The sequence below is a fragment of the Paroedura picta genome, chromosome 2 (assembly GCF_049243985.1).
Source record: "Paroedura picta isolate Pp20150507F chromosome 2, Ppicta_v3.0, whole genome shotgun sequence".
NCBI classification, from domain to species: Eukaryota; Metazoa; Chordata; class Lepidosauria; order Squamata; family Gekkonidae; genus Paroedura; species Paroedura picta.
Window position 1 is genome coordinate 123,211,030 of NC_135370.1, and position 27,239 is coordinate 123,238,268.

A 27,239-nucleotide genomic window follows, 5' to 3' on the forward strand; every position below is an offset into this window, starting at 1 on the left:
TCTTAAAACTTGTATGTTATTCATTTTGTGCTTTGTCTGCTGACTTGGTGGTCCCATCCTCATGACAACTTTTTTCACTTAAAAAAAAATATATATATATATATATATATATATATATATATATATATATATATATATATATATATATATATATATATTTCCACTGCTATACCACCACTCCCGAATGGCTTTGGTGGCTGGTCATTAGTGATGGTAAAAGGTGATTAAGGCTTCTTCTGGCAAGTGATTTTTGGCAAGCTCCTCAGGGGGAAGACTTCAGAAAAACAGCCAGCTGTGAGCATCATGTTGAAATCCCTCACTGCATTTCAAGGCCTGCAGTATATGGAAAGCTGATCTCTTTCTCTGTCAGACCCACACCACCGCCTGCCCTGCTGAACCATTCCTTCATTTGGGGCATTAACTTATTTCGATGCTAGCCTGGTTCCAACACAGCCACAGGACGCAGGAAGTCACGAGAAGCCATAGATGGCAATTCCATTATCAACCTGAAGCTCCCATCAGCTCAGTAAGTACAACTGGCACAGGGCAGATTTTAGTGCCTCATTAACACTCTGATGAGGCCTGGCAGCCAACTGATTTGATTTAAAGTTCATTTCCATGCTGTGATTTAAGGAAACGCTTGCTTAATGTTCTCTAACAGACTCCTCTGACTGTGAGCATAAGAGCTGCTTAACAATGGGTTTTATTTATTGTCATGCACTCAAGGTGCCAAGAAGCCACAAGGAACGGGGGGGGGGGGGTGCTGGCTCCTGCATGCCCTGTGAAACAGTTTCTAGAACAGATCAGAACACATCCGCAGGGTTACTGGATATTTCCTAACTGCCCCCCCACCCCCAATTTTCTCATTGCTGACTGAAGAACTCTGTTATTTACTTGAACAGATTACTCTGTTTACGTACAGAACCGAGCAGTTTAAGGGTGCCTCTCCCAAATTTTCTTGGCATGGACAATGAAGATGTTTCTGGACTTTAGTGAAAGCACTCCCCCAGCTTGCTCCAAAAAACAGCAAGAAATGAGCTTGGAAAGGGCCATACAATCAGAACACGTTTCCCCAACTATGTTTAGCCCCTTCCCTTCACACAAAAGAAGACAGGAGGCGAAAGAAGGGTTTGTCATATTTTAATGACATTGATCTTTGGTGTTTCCCTCATTAGCACACACTCTCCCCCTACCTTCCTGCTACAAGCTCACTGGGATGGAGAGTTACAAACGAAAAGGAAAATCACATTTTAGACTAGAAACAAAAATGTCAGAGCCTTGATTTCTCCACTAAAAGCTACATGTACAAGGTCAAAGTTTCACATGCAACACCTTACATCACAGACACATACCTCACGCTCTGACGCGGAGCTACCCCCCTTCCCCATCCCCCACCCCCCCACCCCAAATAGGGAAGTGCAGCCTGGCAGTGGCACCATGATCTTGCCAAACTTCACCAGATTGAATTAATATATGTTACTATTGGCACAGCAAGAGGTGCTAAAGCCCTGGGCAATTTCTCAATAAGTGCCATCTTTATTGGGGAATGGTACCCACCCTACCCACATGCTTTGCAACTACTTGTTGCCCCACCCACAGCAGCCCTTATAAGGTCCTGCTTGCATACAAAGTAGAGACTCTTAAACAAAAGGCTCACACTCCTGAGAGGTTCCTGAGCATGAAGGGATGGTGAAGCCCAAGCACAGCTCTCCTACCTCCCCTTCTGGGCTGGAAAAGAGTGGGACAGAGTCCTCGAGAAGACTACTTTGCCTGGTCCAGCCTGCAGCCTTTCAAGCCATTCAAATGTTGCACACCTGAAGAGTCACCTAGAACTTCCTTGCAGACAGCATGGGACTGGAACGCTGGCTGGAAGATAAACCCACTCTGGTAGCAGAGCTGGGGTGCAAAGCCCCTCCACAGTAGCACTTGAAGAAATGTACACATTGAAGAAGGCTATAGGCCTCCAAAGGAGGAAACTAAAGCCCCCTTTATCAGATCATCTGGTAGGTCAAAATAGGAGAAAACATTATTAAAAAAACAAAACAAAAACAAAAAGTAACATTAAAAGCACTGCAGGGTTAGGGCAAAGCTTAATGGATTCCAGTAGCCAGTGAGCTGAGAAATTTACATAAGGCTCAGCTGAATATCAAGGTTTATTACAGCTATTGTAGAAAATGTGCAGCAAAACGGATGCAGGAAGCTAAGACACAGAATAAAACCTCTTCAAGAGTCTTCCTATACAACTGATGGTCTCCCTCTCATTTCCCACCCCTGTCAAACAATGCCCTCTGAATTACCAGCATCTGTTTGGAGTCAAAATCCCCCTACTCCTTCAGTTCCTGGTCAGCTGCGAGGTACAAGTCTCTGCTTAGCAGTACAAGGGTAGCACCAACATATAATTCATCTCTACCTGTTCCGAGATTCTCCACTGGTGCTATCATTACTATAGAAGTTGGTATTGTCAGGAAGATGGTTGTTATTAGTTAGGTCACTGTATTCAATTGGTCCCTCAGTGTCCATTGAGGACTGAGCCTGCTCCAACAAGCTCTGCCCACTAGCTTCTTCTCCCTCAACGATGTCATCAGAGGAGGTCCGTGGGCTCAAGCCACGCTCTGTCACCTGCATGGACTCCGACAGGGTCTGTCCCTCTAGCTCAGCTGCCAGATCCTGTGAGGTGGATGGCTGAGCCGCGCCCCCATCTGCTCCAGTTGATTCGGTACCAGTCTGAGAACTGCGGTGGATGCGATGACTCACAATGATGTTGTTGCCAAAACCACCCATGGATGCCATGGTAGTGCTCTGCTCCCGCTGGACCACAGCAGTCATGCCTCCTTCAGCCATCAGCCTCTGGATCCTGGTCAGGGAATCCTCTCCAGTAGCCCCGTATTCCGGACCACCTGAAGGAGAGTGACAATGGAGAGTCTAGTATCCAAGGCAGAAATCAACAACATGTAAAACGGCCACTGAGATGACTAACAAAACAAGAGAAAAGAGGATGAGGCACACCCACCCCACCCCTGAAAACCCAAGAGTGTATTTCACAAACAGTATATCATTCCATTATTAGGCATGGCCACAAAGCTTCAGCAATTTTTGTGGCATAAACGCATTCACTACTTGTTGCATGAATTCTACACATCCTCCCTTCAGGCTGTACTGTCTTACACATATCAATTTCTAAGTGCCATACTTTGTACCTGGAGAAACTTTCTCCCCTCCTCTTGTTAGAATTCCTGCGTCTGAGAGCTAGAACAGAACCAGAGGTTCCATGCAGACACTCCTATCCCTGGACTATACTATTTAAACTGGAGGGGTAGTTCATCACAAAGAACAGCCATTCTCCTGCCATGCTAGACTCATATGTGAATGGAAATACTTTACATGCAGCACAGCATTCAAGCACTCAGGCTCTCACTCTCACCATGATGTGGTCCTGCCCAACCACAGGCCCAAAGGGTGAGGCTTCTACTTCTTTGCTTTAGCTCTAGGACATGGTGGAGCTCAGGTCACAGGCACTAAAGGTATTGTCAGTGAAATCAGTAGTGACTGGCTACACAATTCCAGCTAATCTATTCTCATATCTGTACCATTCTGGCTAAGTATGAAGGCCTGTGGGTCCCTCTGAGGGTGTAATACCCTCCTGTGACCCTTCTGTCCCTGTCCTTGGGTCTCCAGCATGCATCCTCCTCTGTTCTCCTTGGCTACTCCCCTCCTCTAGTCACCGCTGCCTCTCTTCTCCTCAGCTCTCCTCCAGTGTTACTCTCCTCCTTCCTCTCTTCTGTCTGGTCTTCCTTCCTCCTTCTCTGTGCTCCTCTGATTCTTTCAGTAGTCATCCATGCTCTTCCTTCTTCCTTTGCTTTTGAACCCAACTGCTTCCTCCCTTCTTCCTTTATACCCCACTGCCCTGTTTCCCCACCTCCAGGTTCCTAACCCCAGAGCCACACTCTTGTCCCTTCAATGTTGGTGTCCCAGGGGCTGGGGCGATCACTCGGACCATGGGGGACTGTCCCTCTCACTGGTCTCATGGTTGACCAGGCTCTGTTCTTCAGGGGCTCTCCTCTGTGCATGTGTACTCACCTCACTTCCCCTGTTCTGCCACAGCACCCCTGGCCAATATGGGTGTTTCGGGCAAATGCACTGAGGCTCGGGAACAGCCATCAGTCTGGCAATGCTTAGTCTCTGCAGCGACTTCTCTCTCCTCCGGGGTCAAGCTGTCTCAGGGTACCCTGACAAACTGGGGTGAACTGGGGGCCCCATCTCCGGTGTCTGGGCAGGGTCAGGCCTCCCGGAGTGAGAGCACTTGGGTGGGAACCAAGACAAAAGTATTTTTTTTATTAAAAAAAAACTTTTGGTAGCTGTGAGCACTCACTCAGCCCCACCCAGAGGAGAGCCCCTGAAGAACAGAGCCTGGTCAACCATGAACATTCCCAAGTCCCTCAACCTATCTTCATAGGGCTTGGTTCCTTGGCCCCAGATCATCTTCGTCGCTCTCCTCTGTACCCTTTCAATTTTATCTACATCCTTCTTGAAGAAAGGCCTCCAGAACTGCACACAGTACTCCAGGTGTGGTCTGACCAGTGCCGTATACAATGGGACTATGAGTTGGCATCTAGTCCCAAAAGCATTGGGGCAGATACACAAAGCCGATACCGGAAGCATACCCCATATATGAGTCTCCATTACTGAGTGGACATCCAAGTCTTCCCTTTTCTTTTCAGATCATGGGGAAAGTACTGTTTACATCTAGAAGCTTAACCGAGTCAGACAGTATGGAAAGCCCAGTCCCCCCAGGAATAATCATGCCCAGGAAAAATAGCTCATTGAAACAGCCTCATGGAATGATCAACAATTAGCTACTTTGCGCTTTCTCACATGAAGGCTACTGAAGGAGCACTCCTTATTCAGTGGAATGTGCCAAATTGTTCCACAGAGGGAAACAGCGGCTACGGGCTACCTGATCCTTATTAAAGATATAAATCTTCCTCCCAGCCTTCGTAGAGTCATCAAGACTAACTGCAAAACAGGAGTGGCCATATGCTTCCCAAGCAACAGATAAACTAAATGGAATAAGGGATAGATGAGGGTTAAGAGGCCAATGCTGGATAGGAAGTAAAACAGATTAATCCTCAACACAGGGGAAACTTATGGAAGGAGAGGGTAGCAAGAGAGAACCAACTTTCAGCACAAGAGAGGTGGCAGCAGTTCCCTCACATTGAGAGCTTTATGACAGAATTTATATACTCCCCTTTACAAACGGTATATTTAGCTATAGAGTGCTCTGGGCAATTCTGGACTAATTCTTCATGGAGGAATACTGTGCCTGCCTTTTGAGGAAGTGATTGTGTCTACGCAGGCAAGATGGTAGGCCCTTCATCTGTTTACAGAATGTCATATCCTGATATGCTCTACTGTGGCAACTTCACTTACCTAAGCAGACTTATAAAAATGCCACCATGCATGTGGCTACACATACCTGAGCATTTTCGATTGAGATTCCCACCTGGTGAAATAGCCTGCCTAATAAGGCCAGCAATGTTCCCGTACTTGCACCATTCTATGGAATGTGCAAAATAGAATTTTTGGGGTGGGAATTTTTTTCATAGGGAGTAGGATTATAGTTAATGTCAATGCAATTTTCACTGTTCATATCAAAATATTTGTCAACATAGCTACATCTGTGGATACTTAATAATACTTAATATGGATTGGGTCCATGTACAGACTATGGTCATTTTCTTCAAACCTGCAGGACATTTTTCACAGAAACCCAGGGATACTAGAGGAGGGTGAAATCCTGCCAAATAGAGAAACGTTGTATAAGCATGAGAAGACAACACACTTCTGTCAAACAGGGAGGGTGGGGGAGGGAGGTCACATTGGGGGACAGGCAAGTGGGAGGGTACAACAGGAAATGATAGGGTGGAGAGGAGGAGAGCTGCCACTATCCCCCAACATGTGAGCAAAGTGGGTAGGAGAGGAGCCCTTCACTCTTACCTCTGAGCTGGGTAAGTGGGAGAAGGACCTGTCACCACTGCCCCTCAACCACTTATAACTAAAAACACATTATTTTTTGATAGCCAACCATTTGAATTTTTCTATTTTGGCAGGTTGGACATAGAGAAGCCACACACACAGCCCTCAATCACTTGAGCCAGGTCGGAAAGGGTGAGCTGCTAAGCCATGCAAACAACGCTGATACTTCAGCTGGGCAAACTGCCTAGTTGGTGAGTGGTTGGTGTGCTGCCAACTGAGGCAGGAGGAGGATGGGGAAGGGAAGGACAGACAATGCTACTGAAAAGCAGGCTGACTGGCAAGTGGCTGGCACAGTAGGCAAGCAGGGGGTTGTGATCCCCCGTGCTAGTTTCATTGGTGCCCTCTTGTCGTACCATATTGTTACTGTTTCCTAGTTCTGTAATCCAATTTTATTGTATTATTTCTTGTCTACACTATGCTGTTCTTACAGCATTGTTTTATTTAGATAGTCATATCCTGCTTTCCTTCCCAATGGAAATCCATAGCCAATTATACTCATCTCCAATTTATCCACAACAACTGCAGTGTGATGTAGGTTTAGCTGACAGAGAGTGACTGATCTAAGATCTGCTAGCAATCTTCTACGGTAGAGTTGGCATTTGAACCTGGATCTTCTTAGCCTGACAGGCTAACCATTATACCATGATAATTAATTCTGAATCTCAATGAGGAAAGTGGAAGCAAGTAAATAAATCAAATCCTCTTAATGTGAAGGAGCTTCAGCCAGATGCAAAATCTTCCATTAGATAATGATGGCATTGTTTGAATGAACTGGTTGCACCTAAGCCACAGGAAGTTAATTGTGCTCACAAAATTTAGTCGTTTATTAGGCTACTTGCTTGTTGGAGATAAGTCCAGCTAATGCTTGCCAGCTAATGCTCCTGTTTCTCTACCCCACCACTAAATACAGTCAGCTCTGATTACTGCAAACTGAGCCTAGAGATTCCTTGCAGGCAGTCCTTAAGCACAGCACGGAATATTTTCATCATCTTTGCTCATTTCCTTTCCACTCAAGACATCTGCTTTAATAATTCTGTGGCGAGGGCAGAATTCCAGGGGCTAGGTCTGTTGCCTAGTCACACAAGCAGCAGGTGCTGATTCCGCAACAGCAGGACTGGCTGCTCAGTAATTTATCATGTCAGGAGTGATCCGATTAACAAAGACTAGGAAATGTGGAGAAGACAAAGTTAGCCTTTCTCCTAAGGATCTGATCTTCGGTGCCATTACTAAACCCACAGGCATAGCCAAATTGCTTTCATGGAGAAGTTTATTTACCTTATTTCTCTAAGAACAGTGGAAGTTCATCCAGATAAAAACATTTCCAGAAAAGTAACTTTAGTTACTTTTAGAAACATATACACATGGAGCTTTATGACACAGTTAATGCTAATGAATGTATTGTGTCATGTGCTTTTGTAAGCAAGAGCCTACTTCAGCAGATCAGTCATATGTTTTCTCCTAAAGGACATGAATATCATATCACTATATCTATTTCTCAACATGACTCCATCTGTGGATACTTAAATCTAGAGATCAGGTGAGAAAGACAAGACAAATCATTCTACAAAGCTGAGACAAGACCCAAGTTTGCAGAAAAGCCTGAAATCTTGAAAGGTGGCTAAAAATACCTGTAGTTTTAATAAACAAATGCACTCAGTGGATACTGCTAAACAACCATGACAATACTGCCAGCTAGAGATGGACACGAGCCAACCCACAGGTCTCCACAAACCCACAAAATGGGGTAGTTCATGCTCCAGACAGAAGCTAATGCTCAGTGATCTGCTCATGTGGCCACAATCCAGGTGGGATTAACAATGGGAAGTAGAAACATGACTCCAGGGAAGAGGGGGCCACTGTGTCCTCTGCATGATGGATCTGGAGGGCATGCCTGCAGAGCTGGGGGTGACCAGGAGGATCCACAAGCTTGGAGAAGCCAGGATGTGCTGTAGCTGTCATCGCACTCCCTGGACCCTGGGTCCGATGCTCATAAGTATGCTCAGCAGGTGTTAGATAGGTGGCTAGATGGTGGGGTAGGTGGGCAGGGAGATAGTTGGTTAGGTAGGCAGGTAGACAGTTGGTTAGGTAGGCAGGTGAGAAAGTCAGAGCTACACCCCACCCAGGCCCCTCCAAGCTTGTGGACCCTCATGATCATATGTGCAGTCACCACCTGGCCCCCGTGGGGGCTCCTGATGCCCATTTCAGTCATCATCTATTAAGTTCATAGGAAACCTTGTTTCTCTCTGTAACTATGACATGAGAAGGTGGATGGGTGGATGACCGCCTCCCAGGGCCAAAAAGCTGGACACTGGACAAGAACCAGAAACTATGCCCACAATGAGGTGATGCAGTCAGGGGGCTCCACAGTGAATTGCACATGCATAGCACCCCAGGAAACAGCTAAACAGCTAATGAATTCTAGCGAACCCAAAGGTTCATGAACATGAGGGGGGGGGGGTCCGTGCAAGTTCATGGTTCATGACTTCACCCCCCAACACACGACCACCCACAAATCCAACGAACTTCCATTTTCCAGGTTCTTGCCCACCTCCAGCCTTCAAACCCTGGTTGTCAGAAAAGGGTAGGGGGAAGGGGCAGTTCCTTTGACTCATCACCCATTAGGGCCAGGCCTAGTAGCACCCATAGGGAACTTGATCCATGACTTACCCAGGACTCACTGCTTGCTTCTGTTCAACTGCAACCACCTCACATATGCCCTTCTGTGAAGACTACAAAAAGCTGATTTAAAACATAGCACCCTCTGCTGGAGTTAGATTACCACTTTGGTGTAGTGGTTAAGAGTGGCGGCCACTAATCTGAAGGGCCCGGTGTGATTCCTCATTCCCTCACATGCAGCCAGCCAGGTAACCTTGGGCTAGTCTGAGTCCTATTAGAGTTCTTCTCACAGAGTAGTTCTCTTAGGGCTCTCTCAGCCCCATAGAGTGCCTGTTGTGGGGAGAGGAAGGGAAGGTGATCATAAGCCCATTTGATGTTCCTTTGGGTAGTGAAAAGTGGGGTATAAAAACCAACTGTTCTTCTATCTGCCTCTAGAATACTTTTCTAAGGTTTTGGGAACTGGGTCACACTTCACTAGCAGAGCAGTTAGGAACTCAGTGTAGGTTCTGAGAGACTCAAGTTTAAATCCCCACCCTTCGGTGGAAGTTCACTGGGTTACATTGGGCCACTTACACCCTGCTAGAGTAACCAGCTTCACAGGGCTCTTGTGAGAATAAAATGGAAGAAAGAAAAATGGTGTCAGCAACTCTGGTTCCCCATTGGGGTCTATGAATTAAATAATAAATGAAGGCAAAAATGGTGGGCAGATACAAGGTAAGTAGGTAGGTAGAAGAAGGATGCAAGGGAAGTTGAGGATATAAGGGCTGCCTGGAAAGAGAAACTGAGGTAGAGAGTGGGGTACAGAGAAAAATAAGGAGCATTCTGCAAGTCCTTGCAGATCCCCCACCCTATAATTGAACCTAGCCTGGCTGACCCTCCACAACTGGGATAGGGTTGTTTTTTTTTTCTGGGGAAAGACTAAAGAGACGGAAAGCTGAAGATGGGGATGTTAAAAATAGGTGGCTGGTGGGTGGGAAGGGGAGATGGAACCTAAAGCCTGTGTGGACTTTCAGGAAAGAGAAAGAGGGGAAAAGAAAATAAGACATTCTCTGCAAGTCCTTGTGGGTCCCCCTGCTTGTCAATATATCTAATTCAGGTTTTCTTAACCAGGTTTTTGTGAAACCCTGGGGTTTCATGACAGCTCTGGAAAGGTTTTGCCTGGAGGGGAAGTGGAGGGGGCCTGGCTGTACAAATTCTGTTTAGCTAAGGTAAGTACTCTCGTTTTAATTTTACAGCACGGGTGGGGAGAACAGAGCAGCATATGTCTGCTCCAGCCCTGTTTGTGGCATAGGGAGTGGGATCTGCCCCAGTCCTGTTTCTGCAGGCTCCCACTGCAGGTTGCCTTTGGTGACGGAACAGCAACGTGACAGCCAGCCCAGAATGCAGGTTCACAAATCATCTGAAAATATTTCTACGCTGTCACTTCCTGTGCTGTGAGAGTGGCCTGGTGATGTCACAACTAGTGGAAGTATCTGGGCACTGGTACTTCTGGAGACATGTGACTTCTGTGGGTGTGACAGGAAGGTGTGACCTGCTGACCACTTCTGGGGTTCCTCAAAGCCTGAAGAATGTTTCAGGGATTTCTCAATGGTAAAAAAGTTGAAAAAGGCTGATCTAATTCAACATGTACAAATCTGTAGGAAAGACTTAAACGCAGTGACCGGAACCATGACCACACAAACGTCAAAAAAGCCTCAGAAAAATATAAAACAAACGAATGGGGAATTATCTCCAGTGCCCAGTAGCTTTAAGAAATAAAGTGGTTAAGCGATCATAACAGTATTGCCAGCCATCAAAGTCTCAGGTTTTGTCAATAAAAGACGAAGCAGGGCTCTTTCCAGGGCTACTCTGCCTTTCAGGAAGGAGTCACGAGGGTCAGGTATGGCAGCTGCCAAGGGTGACTTGCTATTAAGTGACTTGTCTGACTCACCCAGTTCCTCATGACTGTTGAACAGCAGCCACCCTACAACAGCTACTGCTGCAGTAAGGTGAGTTTCAGACTAGGATTTGGGAGATCCAGGTATGAATCCCCATTCTGTTGTAGAAGTTCACTGGATGATCTTGGATGAATCACAGACACAACAGGATTGTTGTGAGGATAAAATGGAGAAGAGAACAGTGTAAGCTGCTCTGAGTCCCTATTGTGGAGAAAGGCAGGGTATAATGATAAAATGGGTTGTATGGATAAAGCACCATCTCTTCAGCATAAAGGGGAAAAGATTCGGAGCTTGATTTGAAATGTGCAAGTCAGGATACTTTGCCACATTAACGAATATGGAAATATGCTGTCCAGCTCATGAGCTACATGGGTTTGTGCAAGTGAGACGTGCCCATGAACACTTTCTAACAACTGGAATTCATTGGTTAGCAAAGAGAAAGTTGATCATTTGGGAAAGAACCAAGTATCTGGGTCCTGAATTTAAACATTTATTAAAGTGGGACAGGGCTCTGATAAAAGGAAGCAGCTCCCCTGCTGCTACCAGTGAATGGAGGTTGGGACTGAGTCTCAGATACACGTACGTTTTTCAGACAGGTGGGCACCATATGGTATCTAAACCACAGCTTTATAAATTTATCTCTAATCATGATGATATAAATAGATGAAATAACAACGCTCCTGCATATGGTCCATCACTCAGGAGATAGTTATCAAATCCAACAGCATTCAAACTTTCTACCTTAAACAAACCTGCACTCACATGAAATTCTCTCCCAAGGAACCCCTGCCTATGAAGGCTCCAGGAAGTATTCCAAGACACGGAGACAGTGTATGCAGGTCCTGCTGTGTTCTATCATGTGACCCTAGAACATGCTACATACTCTATGTCTGAAAGAAACCTAAATGCTGCCTTTCAGAGACATATGCTTACTCTTACTGACTTCCTGTCTGAGGAACATCTCATAAACCCCTGAGGAATCTATTTAAAATTATGTCTTTGATGGTTGCTCTTTTTTATATAAAATCATAGAATCATAGAGTTGGAAGGAACATCATGGGTCATCTAGTCCAACCCCCTGCACTATGCAGGACACTCACATCCCAATCGCTCATCTACTGTAACCTGCCACCCCCTTGAGCCTTCACAGAATCAGCCTCTCCGTCAGATGGCTATCTAGCCTCTGTTTAAAAATTTCCAGACATGGAGAACCATCAAAGATGGAGAACCATATGTTTGCTTTTAGCTACTGTAGTAAAATCAGGACAGAGCTAACTGAATCTTGTTTGAGCACTATTTTTATAAAAATAGCACAAGAAGAAACTCCAGAAATATTATATCTATGATTTATCTAAGATGATTTACTGTGCTATATTGAACTTTATATTGAACTTTCTCTTCTCCTTTATCGTTTTTCTTGAAATTGTTTAAATGTAATATTCAATGGTCCAGGAAGGATGTCTAAGTTTTTCCCATTGGTGGAAATGCAACTGGCATGGGCTACACTGATGTAATATTCTATACTAAAGTTCCAGAGAGGTCTAAATTTCTGGATGTTGGCCTCTGAACTGAGATCTCTCAGTAGACAATACAAAAATGTGTGCTCTCCTATAGTGCTCTTCACCCTTGTTTGAGCCAATGTTTTCATCTGGCCTACTCAGCATTCAGCACATTCTCCATCTAACACCATCCTACAGAAAAGAAGTATTATTTGTTTCTTGTTTCATATCTATTTTAAAATTGTGGATTGAAGGTAAAATCACGTCTGGAAGCAGAATTTATTTTGATTTTATCTTGAATATGTTCTAACTCATTCTGGGTCACAGTCTAGCCACAAGGCAGCTGCCTGAGCACTAGGGCTATCCACACTGGAAGACCATTTCCCCCACTGAAGTAGAAAGAAGTGTTCCTTATCATCCCTTCGTAAATTCAGAAACCTAATCCTTTGAGTCAACCATTTTCTAGCTACAACAAAAAACAAGGCTGAATATGAACATCCATTGCAAGATCCTTTAGAAAAGAAAAACTGGAGCTTGCAACGTGACATTGCAGATAGATAATAAATCCTCATTTGATCCTCTAGGACAACAATGACAAGAGATATGACTAGCCAGGAAAAAACAGATGTTCCAAAATACAAAGGCTGAATTCATGCTTGCCAAGGAACCAATTTACGAGGTGAAAGGACTGGATAGTATGTGAACACATGTAACACAGAGGAAAAAGCTGTTGCTGTTATTTCACTGTATCCGTCTTTACTTCAGAAATCCTCTCTAAAAAGGACCTGTCCTTTATACACCTGAACTGTTTTGCCATTTGTTCTAGTTGGATGTGACACAGAGGGTGGGCTCACCAGGGCTTCACAGCCCAAAGCCAGCATCTCAATAAGTGCAACTGATATATTCAAGGATATATGTACGACGATGCATGAAGGTAACACAGCCTTTATTAAAGTTCTGAGTGAGTTAACATTTTCTACGTAGAGAAACAGGACAGTAGCCCAATGACACCATGAAGACTAAAAAAAAATATTCCAGCATAAGCTTTGATGCCACTGTTTTACTTCACTGTTACAAGTAATGCAATTACTAGGGTTGCCAACTCTGGGTTGGGAAAGCCCTGGAAATTTGTGGATAGATCCTGGGGAAGGTGGGGTTGGAACCTGGTAAAGGACACAATAATGTCCTCCTCCTCCTCCTCAGCAGCCATTTTGTCCAAGGGAACTGATTTCTGTAATATCAAGATCCCATATAATTCTGGGAGATTCCAGTCCTCACCTGGTAATTGGTAATTCTAACATTCACCCATCTGGAATACCCTCTATGCAGACAGGCTTTCTACCATCAATTCCTGTCATGAGTTGAAGCTTTGCCACTAATTCCAATTCACTTTACTCCATTTAGAAGAATAATATTCAAGCACTGAATAGAAATTCAAAATTCATCTGCCAGATTTCCCCTTGAAAGTAACCCTATTTTAGTGCAAATAGGATCACAGATGTGATGGTTGTTATTGTCTATAAACTAGAAGACAGGAATTATGTTCCAACCAGAATTATCTTTTTATAAGTGGAGAGAAGAGGAAGGGGAGGGAGAGAATCCCAATAATTTTTGTTCATCTCCCTTATAGGGCTGCCAGCTCTCCAGGTCAACCCCCTCACTAGCCTGCAGTGTTGCCAGCTCTATTTCCGTGGATCAAGGGGGGGACACTCCCCATCCCCTGCTTTCCTGCAGTGCCTCCAACTGCCTGACTCATGCAAGAGGTAGTGGCTTCTACTCCCCCTTCTTTATCACTGTCTCCTGCATGCGGCTACCCAAGCCAGGTCAGGCACAACCCTCTGTCTCCACCAAAAGGAGGGTGGATGAAAAGCTGAGCATGTGTCCTAACTTTGCAGTTACCGCAAGTCCACCATGTGCAGTGGAGATCAGCCCCACACCAGTAAGTGCATGGTCAGGTAGACGGGGACTATACTGTCTACACTTGCACATACAACTCTTCTCTGTTAGGAATTTTTTTTACATACACACCTCTTCAAGAAAAAGGTTTTGGATTTTTTCTGCAACCCTGAGCGTCCCCTCCAAGTTTGTACAAATTCATCCTTCTCCATCCATGGGCCTGATCTGTGGCTTAACTTTCCGCATCTAGGGCCATGTTCAGAATTACATATTGCATGCATTTAATTAATAGTACATTAGCCTGGAGAAGTGCAGCAGCAACTTCTTAAACTGTCCTGGTTTGGTTTGGAACGTAAATCTCAATCCAAAATGTTTAAGTCAAATGAATGAATATGTGCTACTTCCCAGAGATGGATTCAAATGGTCTGAAGTAGCACAATAAAATCAGAGTCCAGTAGCATCTTTAAGACCAACAAAGATTTATTCATGGTCTGAGCTTTCATGTGCAAGCACTGTTCATCAGACTAAGAACTGACCATCATAACAGTTAGGAATATATAAGCAAAAGTTAATCTTTTTACATTAGTAAACTGTGTCACAGCATCCAAACACAGCCACATGATAACTCTCTGCCAAACCAATCAAACCCCTCAAACCCATTTGTAGTTCACAAAGACATCTTTAAAGAGCCCCGTGGCGCGGAGCGCAACAGACTGAATAAAGCAGTGAGGGCAGTATGGGAGGAGTTAGGGCGGGCCCTGTCCGGGATAAAAACTCGGATTGGCCCCTCCGAGTGTCCATCCCGCCCCAAGCAGCTAATGGGGAGCCGCGCTTTGCGCGGCTCCCCATTGGCTGCTTCACCTGCCCAGACAGCCACGGGTGAGGGGTGGGCCTTGCCGCCTTCTCCCGGCCGGCGAGCGGCCTCGCCGGGAGAAGGCTCAAGAGAGCCTCGGGTGGGGGGTGGGCCTGCTCTCAGGCCATCTAGGGCCTATTTCATTTCAAAGTGAAATGGGCTTTAGATCTAGTATTAGAAATAAAACTCTCAAAGAGATGGACTTTCAACAACAGACCATCCAGCCTTACTAGGGCTCCACATCTGCTTGCTGAGTTTTGGACTATGTCAGCAATAAATTGCAAAGTCATGGAGAAAATTTCAGGCATTAATATGACAAAATTTTGCATTACCTCCCTTTGCAATGATGGCTTACTTAAGAATCTGATATGAAAATAAAAACTGGTTTATTTTAAACACAAGGCTTTGTGGCTTTCCAAGGAAGAGTAACAATACAAGGTTCTCCATGGGTCTGCCATCTCTCTACTTGTATTCTGACAACTACATAACTTGACTAGGATAGACAAATGGTAAGCAATATAGATAGAATCCAGCCATGGTTAAACCCTTTTGAATTCCACTTGTTTAAATTGTTGAGTTAAATATGTACTTAATTTTTACCCACTGAAAACAGTGGGACCAGAAAATGCTCAGATCAAACTATATCTTTTAGAAGCTGCAGCAGAAGACATTTGAGTCTATTGTTCAAACACCTCTTTGTGCCATTCTCACAGCCTTTAGCCCAAGCTTATATTTATGTCTTGAATTTATGCAGACTTCACATGCAACAAAGTACACAAGACAGCAATTAACTGACAGAAAAGGAAACATCTGCACAAGAGGGATTCACTTTTAATATGTTTACTCACATTATAATCATCCTTCCAAAGAAGGAGCAGAGGCTCTCAGAAAGGCAGAATATGAAAAGCTTTGCATAGGGGGAAATTAGTTGCATTTACTGGCATACACAGAGCTCAGATTAATGTTTTGAAATAATATTTTGTTTCTTTCCACATGAAACTAACATCTGCAAGATGAGCTCTGCCCCAAGCCTACTCTGGCACAGAAGAAAACACATTTCAAGAGTAAACTCTAAGGCTTCTCTAGCATAAATTCTTTTCTTTGGCTTCATTCTGAAGCAGTTGCTGAATACTTCCTAGAGTAATATCCATTTTATTGTCCTGCTGAGTGCCACCAATATCACACTGTCTTGTAATGATTTACATCAACAAAGCTTTTTACAAATACTAATTAATCCACAACAACTCCTGGGGAAATACTGTAGGAAACCTTTATTCCCAATGTACAGGCAAATTCAATCATTTTCAAAGGCTGCATACTGAGCAAGAAGCAGATAAGGCATACTCTCTTAGAAATTCCTGACTCCCAGCTGTGTGATATGACTGGCAAAGAATAATGTGGGTTCTTTTAGAGATTGGGAGCTCCCTTGGCTCACCATGTAATTGGCTTGGTTCTTCAAAACTTTCACTGAGAATTCTCAGGGTCTTCCCAAACCTCTTCTAAGAAAGCTTGGCAAGAACAAGCACAGTGGTTCATGTTTGGCCCTAGCCCCCTTCACTGACCCCTACCTTTTCCTTGGCAAGGAAAAGAGGGGACACAACCATGGAAGGCTGAGCTGGAGGGCTTGTACTTGTATCTTTAAGGTTCAAACACTGCTGATTTATTCTGAGCACACATACATTGCTAGCAGGGAACATGGCACAATATATTTTGGAAATTCCATTTCTCAGGCTCCTAGTAATAATATGAACATGCCCAGAAGACACTAGACCTGGACGCTGCTGCATCTCTTCCCTGTCAGTTAACAGTTGGCTAAAAGACAGGGCAGGGCTGTCTAGCCCTGTCAGCAGCACCGCAGCGAGCAACTACTGAACTTGTTCTCCCATTTTCTTGACTACAAGAGTTAGTTTTGGTCTTCTCCTCCCAATGTGGAATTCTGTAACTATTTATATTCTTATTACGGCAGAGACTCAAGACAGAATCATTTCACATATTACTCACATGAAAAGTCAGGTTTGTCTGAGTGTAAATGTTTATAAACATGCACATATCGCAATTATACTTTAAGTTCACATTTCTTAGATGAACACCTAATGTTTAAAAATTTAATGTATGAGGTGCCTATTAGTTGGTAAAATTCTTGCCTACTGATTCTAAAAGTGGTCAAGCAAGGAGGGCACCCCATCCATAATGTACCCTACAATACATCAACGATTGCAATACAGATTTTATACCAGATTTTCTCTCTCATCAACACAACATATGGTTCTGTGTAGCTGGTCTGGGTTAGGGATGCACAAATTTCACCATGAACAGGTTCTACAATGAAAACGATCACATCCACAGTATCTATCAGATGAGAATCTATCACCTGATCTGTTCTTTACTGAGCATCTACAACTTCCTGCTGAACCAATTTGCATCAGTTTTTCATAAAACTATGCATGCACAAACACACTGATGTTTCAAAGTGATTGGTGACAGATTAGAGACCCACTCTGGGAGTTGTGTTAGGGGAAGACTGAAACACAGCAAGGTTATAGATGTGAAACCTCTGATCTGTTAACTTTGCTGTTTTAGCCTTCTCAAAACTCAACTGTTTTTTAGGAGGGGCTGAATTAGACACCCACTCCAAGCTGAACTGAGAGTAGGTTTCTAGCCCACCCCTACCACCAAATCACTATATGTGAAGAAGGACAAAGCACAGCAAAGCCAGAGACCTAAAGTTCTGTTTGGCAGGCACTGTGAGAACAAGCATACTTAAAAAGTCACTCATGCTGCATAGCGAAGAAACAAAACATTGAAGTAACCTGTCAAACACCAACGAACAATTAATGACCTATTGAACTGATGATCAAGAATCAGTTCCCTGTTTGCCACCAGCAAACAGGATGTGAGCTGAACTGGCAGGTGTTTAAGCATCCCTAGGCTGGACAAAAGTCCTGTCCTTCCCTTCCTATATCTTGTCCTACCCTTTCTGCATCATTATGATAGTTTCCCCCTTGCATTTATTTTTAGCACTGAATATGAACCACTGTATCCCATACAACTGTTCACACAGACCTCTTGCTAATTTTGCTTGCTAATTCCTTTTGGCAGAAGCTAAACCACGATTTTGGAGCCTGGCCACTTTATCTCAAGGTTCTTCTGCTCCTTTTCCAAGTGTAATTAGGCAACATAAATGTTTTTGTTGTTTTACCAAAAAGAAGCTGAGCAAAGATTTACAAAAAACTTGCAATTAGGGGGCAAAGGAGCATCTGAAGATTCATGAACAGCAAAAGTTAACGGAAAGTTAACAAGAGTGGGTGGGGGCTAGAGTAGTAAGGCCAAGGCTGGTTTGGCATTACCTGATTTGTGTTTATATTGCCAAGTAGAGTATCTGAATGGGATACTAGAATTAGAGAAATAATGCCTCAGAAGAAGCTCTAGTGGTGCAATTCTTTTGTAAAATCCTGCAGTGTGTGGTATTGTGGATGTCATGAAGACCATTATGAAGAGAGAAAAATTTAGAATTGAACAGATCATTGTGAATTTAGGATAAACTGAAAATTATGCCCAGATTAGTCTTCCATAATTTCAGATACTTTTGATCTACAGCTGAATAAGAAAAAAACATTTGATTTGTGAATAAAATATGTGAATACTTGACAGTCAACAAGCATTCAGTGTCCTCCTAAGTAACTGAATTTGTAACAGTGTTTCTCTGTTTAGGATTGTATTAACAGAAACCAGATAGCTAATGGGAATATGGCCAACCCCTCTTCAAGTATTTTCAAAGCAGGTTTAAGAGGAATTAAAATTTTAAGAATTTAGTATAAAGGAACTGATCCAGTTTGAACATTTAATATTAGAAAACTAACCCATTTACCTTCATGATTATATCACATCCCATTCGAAAATGGGGAATGAACATAAAATATGAGATTTCCAACAAAAATATGAACATATTTGTAAGAGAATAAAGGAATATTTAATATGCTACAATCTATAGTATTTAAATCTGTAAACAAGATTCTCTGAATTTTTGGAAATAGTAAATATAGATACAGGAAGTATGACTTTATGCATCGTTGCTGGATTTGCAAAGTCAATTCTGTGTGCATGATAAGAAAAAAATTCTGGTAATTCATATCGTGGCAAACAGAAATTAAGGTTCTTAATCGTAGCAAACAGAAATTAAGGTTCATATCGTGGCAAACAGAAATTTTTGTTCTCTTTGTATTGTTTCAAGGTTTTGTTTCTTTTGTATCCTAAAATATACAGTTTTGAAGGGAGTGCAAATGACAATCTACTATGGGTCTGCTTTTCAAGTTGCCTTCTTTTCAGTTAATCCCCCCCCCGATAACATATATAACATCTTTAACCGCTCCTCGCAGAGCGGAATAAATAATGCAGTAAGGGCCCCGAGGGTGGGCCCTGTCCGGGATGAGGAAGGGTGCCAATAGGCCCCTTCCCCTGGACTGACAAGCGGAGGGCCCAATCGGGAGGCGCTTCGCACCTCCCGATTGGGCCCTCCGCTTGTCAGTCCAGCCCAAAACTGCCAATCAGCAGCCGCACACAGCGCGGCTACTGATTGGCTGCTTCCCCGGCCAACAACCAACAACCAATTGGCTGCTTCCCCGGCCAACAACCAACCAAGCCGCACAGCGTGGCTGCTGATTGGCTACTTCCCCGGTCAACAACCAATTCCCCGGCCAACAACCCGCCCCACCCCCCACGAGAGCTTTCCTTCGCTCCACGGCTGCCATCACTCTGCTGGCCACCGAGAGCGAAGGGAGCCTCGTTGGCCCCCGCCCGGACAAACTTCAGACGCTGACAAAAACACTCCCCCGGCCCCGGGGAAGGCGATCCACGGCTCCGTGACCCGCGGATCGCCTTCCCCGGGGCCTGGGGAGCGTTTGGCTAATTCGGGGGGGGGGAGGGAGGAAAAACGTCCCCTGCAGCCAAAGCACCGGCTGTGTAGCCACCTACGGGACATCCCACCAACGCCCAGCCAGCCACCGGCGGCTGAAGCTCCGGACACCAGCACCAGTCGCCTCACCGCAACCAGTACTTCCTGCCCTCGAACTCGCCCGCCGCTCGCCGCTCACCCCCAAGACTGCAGGTAGGCCGCGAGGTGCAGGGCCCACAGGCCGACCCCGCACTTGCCATGCTGCAGAGCCCTGCCGCTCTCATGACGCGCCCTGCTAGCGCCCCCTGCATTTTGCCTGCAGCAGGCTTATTTTCTAGTATGTTATAACATTGGAGTGGGGCAAGCAGTTTTCTACCCCTCTCTCCTCTCCATCCCCAATACTTACAGTTAATGCTACTTGTGCATTATCTATCCAAAATACTTCAAACAGTGAAACAGAATAAATCAAGAATCTGCAGATATACCACATCATTAAGAATAACATACAGGTAGTTGGCTGACCACCATCGACCAGATGGCATCAGAGCAGAAGCTCTATTCTTGTCAGCAGCAATCGCTCCAAAAATAGAAGAGGAGGCAACAAACAGGTTACAGTTTTAAAACTTCAGTCTTGACTAATACCTCTCAGGAAAGTGATAGCACCTTAAAGACTAACAAAATGTGTGTCAAGGTATGAGCTTTCATGAGTCACTGACCAGTTCTTCAGAGTAGTGACTCACAAAAGCTCATGCCCTGCCTCAACTTTTTAAAGTCTTTAAGGTGCAACTGGACTCTCACTCTTTTCTACTGCTACAGACAGATCTTCTCAGGAAAGGTGAAGATCACTAGGCCCCACTCCTGTCCCAAGCATTCAATTCACTTGACAAGAAGACATTTTCTCTCTGAAGTATCATTGTCTACTCATCATGCTGCCAAACACAGCAGTTTCTGCTATAAAATCTGCAGTCTCATTTAATTTTTAAACAAAACCAGAAGAGAGAAATATTATCATACAGCAGCACCTGATCTTATGATCATTCTGAGATATCTCGAAATTTTTAAACACTTCAGGCTTTGCTTGAAGCAAAATGCTAACTAGTTCTCAAAATGAACTGACAAAGTTCTTCTGTGACCTAATATGGTCATCTGTAAAATGTATTGCCAGGGAACATAACGTTTTCACAGCCTATAGGAAGGGTACTGCAGTAGCACTCTGCAGATTTAGTTCGCCATGGTAATGCGAGTCTCTTTAACAATCTGATTCACCGATGAATCATTTTATTTCTTCTGTTTGCAGGGTGGTACATTTTTTAAAAATACTATGGTGGAATTTAGACCAAAGTGCCATTCTACTGATCACAGCCCAAGAAGTTTTCCTCTAACTTAATTTAAATTACTTTTCCTCTGACAGAAGAACCAATTGTGAAGATTCCATACATTAACCAATGGAATACTAGGATGGGGAAGGATCCACACTTTCTGGATCCTTTCTGGATATGGCATAATGTAAAAATCTGGGGGCTTTCCGCACTCCTTCAAAATTGCACAATGGTTGCCAACTGAAAACGCTACTGATTTGCCGTTATGCACAACGTCGTTGACAATCTGCCACACACCTGAAACCGATCCGCAAAAAGCGCTTCCTTGTAGTGCTTTCAGGGAAATCCCCAAAAGTGGATTCACCCTCCGGAAAGCGCTACATTCCTGCAACCAATCTGCAACACTAGCAGGAAAGTTCTGTGCGTTACCATTGTTGTGGTTTCTACAAAGTCCCTCCCCCTGGCTCTCTCCTCTGATCTTCCGGCGAAGCAATCGCCATTTTTTTCTCCACGAGCGAGCGGAGATCAACGCACCGGCGACCCTCCTTTTAGCCAGTGAGGCTTCCCCGGCTGCAGTCCCTCTCCAGAGCTGTTTACAGTCACTAAGCACAAACAACAGAGAAGCCCGTTTGCTGATGTATTTTCCCTTTATTTTTCACACTGTTTTCGGCCAAAAATCGCGCCCGTGCGGGGGGGGGGGATTTTTTTTTTCACTCGGAGGGGAGCGTGGCAACGATGAAACGGCAGCTCAAACACACCTGCCAGCTGGATGGGTCTCTCCGTTGCAACGAATCAACGCATATTCGTTGCAACGGGTGTTTTTTAAACCTTTCTTAAAGGGAAAGGGGCTGTTTGGGAGCATGCTAACGGCCACCCATTGGCTGCTTGACGGCCAGGGGCGGGACGAGCTCGGCAATAGCGCTTCCTTTCTAGCGATTTTTGCCAAGACCGGAAGCCTGTGGGAAAAGATAGAAACACAACTGGATTCCACTACAAAGGCAGGTATGCATAACGACAAATTCCACTATTTTAAATGGCGATTTTTTGTTCAGCAAACAATTTGCTACAAGGATCCCGGTGCGGAAAGCCCCCTGGTTTTCAACATAAACACTGGACTGTTTTTGGAATCCCAGCTTCAAATATAAATAAGAAAAGAAGTTTCTAAATCTCAGAGTATCACAGAAACTGCTAAAGGCTGAATGCTCAGAGAGGGCTGAACTTATAATTGCCAGCAAGAAGTTCTGCTTCCCTCTGCACAGATCGCCCATCTAGCCTAGAACTGCAATGACTGCACTATTCTGACAGAGTAATATATCACCATCACAAAATGTCCCACCTTGTTAACACTGAACAGAATGTGCAATTATTAATTGCCTGTCTTAGATTTAAATAATGATAGACAGCTTTGCATACATTAGTGTAATCTGCAGCTGCGTTGAAAAATTTGTAACATGTGCCCAGGTATATCCCTGTAGCATTTGAGCAGTCCTAATCAAACCAACCATCAGAATCTCTAGTTATTTCTGTGATACTTTCCCCCCCAGGTTGCACATTTATGAAAGCCACACTTGGCGGGAGACTGGTGAATAAGAGATACTCTTGTAACTACTCTAAAGAGGTATACTGTGCAGACAGGAAAAATGTTTCTTTACAACAGTCACAGCCATTTGTATTCTGCCTGGAGAAGGACCAGAGACCTGAAGTCACTAAATGATTTCTGAATAATGAAACATTAGACTCACTTGAAGGTTTCTTCTCTTCAGTGAGGCGAAGTCATGCCTCTGCTTCTGCTCGCTTAAGCAGCAGATTTATTTGTAGCTGCCCATCTGGTGACCAGGAGCCTGACCCTCCAGTTCTTCCCAAGCTCTGCTGCATTCAGTTCTTGTGTCAGGTTATCAATGTCAGAATCAGTTACTGGATGGGTTTGGTCATCATTGACCCATATACGTACTTGGGATGACTTAGAACACCTGTAATTTGCTTGTTTGTTTTTGGCGTGGGTGTCTTGAGAAGTGCACTCTACCAGATGGGTGGGATGTGGATGACTTTGCCCCACTGAAGTGCAGAAACCTTCAGGTGAGTTCAATGTTTCATTCTCCTTCAGTGGGGCTGAAGTCATCCAAAGTCATCCTGTGCCAAAGCAATCCCGGGAGTGGGAACAACCATTTGTTGCAGCATGGGCCGGCCGAAGTCAGCCTTCAGGGAGTCAATTTGGTCAATGCAATAGTGTCTGATGAAGGTGGAGAAGGATGACCATGTTGTGCTGGTAGAAAAGACTGCATATTTCTGCCACTGTTGTGCTGGTAGAAAAGGCTGCAGAAGACTCCACGGCACGAGTAGCATGTGCCATTATCCTCCCTGGTGGGATTTTGCCTTGGAGTTCGTAGGCCTGGTTCGTAGGCATTGTGTGAACCAGTAGGCGATGGTAGAGACGGTGCCATGAGAGACTACCAGGGCATCCGAGCATCTGAAAACCATCATTTTGATCAAGTAGACTCACGGTGCTCTGCGCACATAGAGCTTATGGAGTTCCTTTTCTCCTTAGGTTTGGAGATATAAGCTGGGAGAGTCACAGGTTATTACAGGTGAAAACATGAAGAGACCTTTGGAATAAAACTAGGGTCGCATAGTTCTTTCCTGGAAGATAAGGCAGCCAATTCGGAGACCCATCTGGCCTAAGTAATAGCTCTCAGGAACTCCACCTTCCATGTGAGAAAGTTGAGTTCTGCCCGACAAAGGGTTTCAAAGAGAGGCTTGGTTATGGCCCTAAGGACTACGGGTGGCCACCAGGTTGGGAACCTATGTTGGGAACCTATGTTGAACCGACAGGTCAACCCCTTTGAGAAAACGGTGAACGTAAACATTTGGCATAAGAGAATTGGAATAGGCCCAACACTGTGTTTAGGGCCATCACTTGTCTCTTCAAGTGTATGACTTCTTTATATGACATGTGGGTTGGGACCAGGCCATTTTTAGTGGCCCATTTGTTGAAGGCATTCCACGTATGACTGTAGATCCATCAAGTAGATGGACACCTGGCCTATGACTTCTGTGGCGAATCCTAGATTTTGTAGAGATCCCATTTCAACTTCCAACCTGTCAGTTGCAGCCACTCTGGGACTGAGTGCTGAACAGGCCCTTGAAGTAGAAGACCTGTCCTGGCTGGCAGGGGGTCATGGGTTTGTCAATTACATTTGTACTAGTTCCAAGAACCATGGCCATCAGGGCCAATGTGGTGCCATGACAATAATGATGCCTCTTTCCTTCTGGATCCTGGGCAGCACTTTGCCGACTAGAGGAAGAGGTGGGAATGCATACAGGAGACCTTGCGGCCAAGGACAGCTGAGAGGATCCACTCTTTCTGCCGCCTTGTGGTGGAAGTGTGTCAGGAACCTCGATGTCTGAGCATTTTGTGGCGTTGCCAAGAGATCCATTATTGGGAAGCAAAACCTGGCTGTGATCTGGTTAAAGACCTCCCGGTTCAAGCTCCATTCTCCTGGGCTCAGGGATTGCCTACTTAGCCAGTCTGCCTGTTGATTCACATGGCCTTTCTGAGGCTGGCCAGGTTCTTCTCCGCCCATCACATAAAGTTGCACGCTTAAAGGGAGAGGGAGAGGGCCCTCGTCCTGCCTTATCTGTTGATCTTTGCTTTTGTGATTGTATTGTCTGTGTGCACCAGAATGTTGACCGTTGTCCGGCCTGTAGGCCTGGGCTTGCCAGGGGCAAACCTTGGTCTGTGATTGGTGGATTGGAAACCCTTGAAGTCCCTCGAGTTTCTGGGTTGCTCTGATTGGGAATAGGGGTGAAATGTCTGCTGCCTAGATTTAGTATCCCTGTCTCTGTTGGAACCCAAAGTGGCTGGCATGGCTTTCTTTTTCACCTTAGTCTTCATTAAGACTTTGTTGAAGTTTGATTCACCAAATAGGAGTCGGCCAGAAAATCTTGAGGTAGATAGTGTGTGATTGAGCCAAATATTGCTGCATATTGTAACACTGGCTGCTTGTGCCCTGGTGCAGAGTTGAACTGTGTCCTGTGATGCATCTGCAGCAAATTCTGCTGCCCACTTGATCTTCAAGACCGACTGCTTCGCCGATGGGTTAGTGAATTTTGGAGATTTGACCTTGTCACTAATCCAAATGACTATGGCCCTGGTAAAGTTGGAGAAGGCTCCAGAAGCCCTAATTACCATGGAAGGTACTGCATAATTTTTTCTTGAGTGCATATTTGTTGCTCTTGTCCACTGAGTCCTTAATTGGGTTGTCTCCATGTTTTGCCAGTATAGCTCTGGATTGCAGTGCCACCACAGGTGCATCAATGAGGGGAACCTTGAGGTCCTCCATTGCTTCTTCTGTAAATGTGAAGAGTCATTTGGTGATGGATATGAGGGAATTTCCAATGCCTGGAATAGCCCATTCTGCCTTTAGAACATCACCAAAATTGCCTGGAAAGGGGTATACTGTTTGGACAGGTGCAGGCCTCTTGAAGCCTCTAGTATACAGTATACAAGCATTTGATTATGCTTTTAGGCAGGGCTTCTCTGGTAACTACATCTCATATTTAAAGTCAGATATCACCTTAGGCAGGATACGCTGCGGGTATTCCGCTTGGAATAATCTGGAAGAGGTGTCTGGTGTGTCAACAGCCTCCTCTCCTGAGGGTTCCCCTTCTTCTTTGTCTGACATCACTTCCAACGAGCTTGTCTCATCGGGGGTATATGATTTGTAGGTGTGCTGTTGAGCAGTGGTCCCCAGCCTTTTTATCACCGGGGACTGGTCAACACTTTTTACTGAGGCCCGGGGGGGGGGTAGTCTTTTGTCGAGGGACGTTGCCACCGCTGCTGCCTGAGCTCCTGCTCCACTTGCTTTCCCACCGGCGCCCCTGACTTCCCGCCACCCGCTGGGGGACACTGCCAGCAACAGCTACACAGTGCCATGCCAAGGGGGAGCCCCAGCCATGATGGCCACCAGAGAGCACCAAAAGTGAGCTGGCGGCAGAGTGGCAAGGCAGCCCCCGAGGCAGGAGCCAGGGAGGACGAGGAGGAACCGCGGCCTGGTACCAACTGATCCACAGACCGATACCAGTCCCCGGACCGGGGGTTGGGGACCACTGCTATTGAGGACTGGAGTGGGAACATTGTCTAAATTTGGGTGGCCCCTCCGAATTGTAAGAGCCTGGTCTCGTCCTCCTTAGATGACTCTGAACAGTAATGGGCCATGTCTCCCTGCTGCAGATGGTCTCTGGGAGAGAACCGCCGACTCTGGGTGCCTGGCCTGTGATGGCCCTTAGAGGCATTGAAAGCTCTAGCCCTTCTGGCTTTAAATTTTCGCCATTGGAGGAATTCTAGGAACATCTGTTCCTTGTCATCCTCTTCCTCATGGTCTCTAGCCCCTCAGTGAGGTAAGAGGGCCCGTCACCTCCCCCCTCTTCTGTGAGAAGGGGTCAGAGTCACTTGGACTGGTGTAGGGGACGGATCCCTCTGAGGCCAGCTGACTAAAGTTGGATCCTGAGTCCAGTGACCCGGGGGAGGGGGGCACCATATTGGAGGATCATACGGCGGTGCTGTATTGGAAGTGAAGCAGTCCTCCTGGCATGGATCATATGGATGGTGTGCAGGGACTTGTACCCGGAGCTCTGGGATGCCCCTGCTGCCCTCTCTGGTCGCAGACCTCAATAAGGAATGTGGGGCCAGTGCTCCTTGCTCACCTGCGGGGCTCGCTGGCCCTACTCAATCTGTGTGACTCTCTTCCCATCGGGTGACCATGTCCTTTGATAGCTCATGTTCTGGAGCTCTGGAACACTGTGCTCTGTGGTCTGGGATGTGTCCCGTAGGCTGCTGTTTTCTCTTCACTGCCAGCTCTTTTGGTACCACGTCGTAAGAGCTGCAGAATTTGGCGCAGTTGGCTCCTTCTTCTGGGTAGTCACCCTCTTCTCTTTGGCACTGAGCTTCCTTCCTGCAGCAGGGGAGGGCCCGTTGCTGCGGAGCTCAACTCTCCAGTGGTGCTCACAGAGGAGCGGGGTTCCAGAGCTCCGGGCCTCTCCTTGGAGCCGCTGGCAGCATCCTCAAGGCTGGACTTCTCCTGTCGTTCCAGAGCTGGGTGACCAGCCTCAGCTCCACTGGACTGTTTTTATTGCAGCCATGGACAGCCTCATCAAGCAATTTTCCCATTCAGCAAGCAAGTTCCCCATTCAATAAGG

The 27,239-nt window shown here is 45.4% G+C and overlaps 1 protein-coding gene across 3 annotated transcripts in view; it reads right to left on the reverse strand.

Annotated features, from left to right (window-relative positions):
- Positions 1-1,124: 1,124 nt before the first annotated feature.
- AMBRA1 (autophagy and beclin 1 regulator 1) overlaps positions 1,125-27,239 on the reverse strand; it is a 194,996-nt gene continuing 168,881 nt past the window's right edge. For all 3 annotated transcript variants that reach the window (XM_077322340.1, XM_077322341.1, XM_077322342.1), the window contains one exon: positions 1,125-2,897. In XM_077322340.1, the coding sequence (XP_077178455.1) occupies positions 2,407-2,897 (491 nt within the window). In that variant the 3' untranslated portion in view covers positions 1,125-2,406. The remainder of the gene's footprint in view (positions 2,898-27,239) is intronic.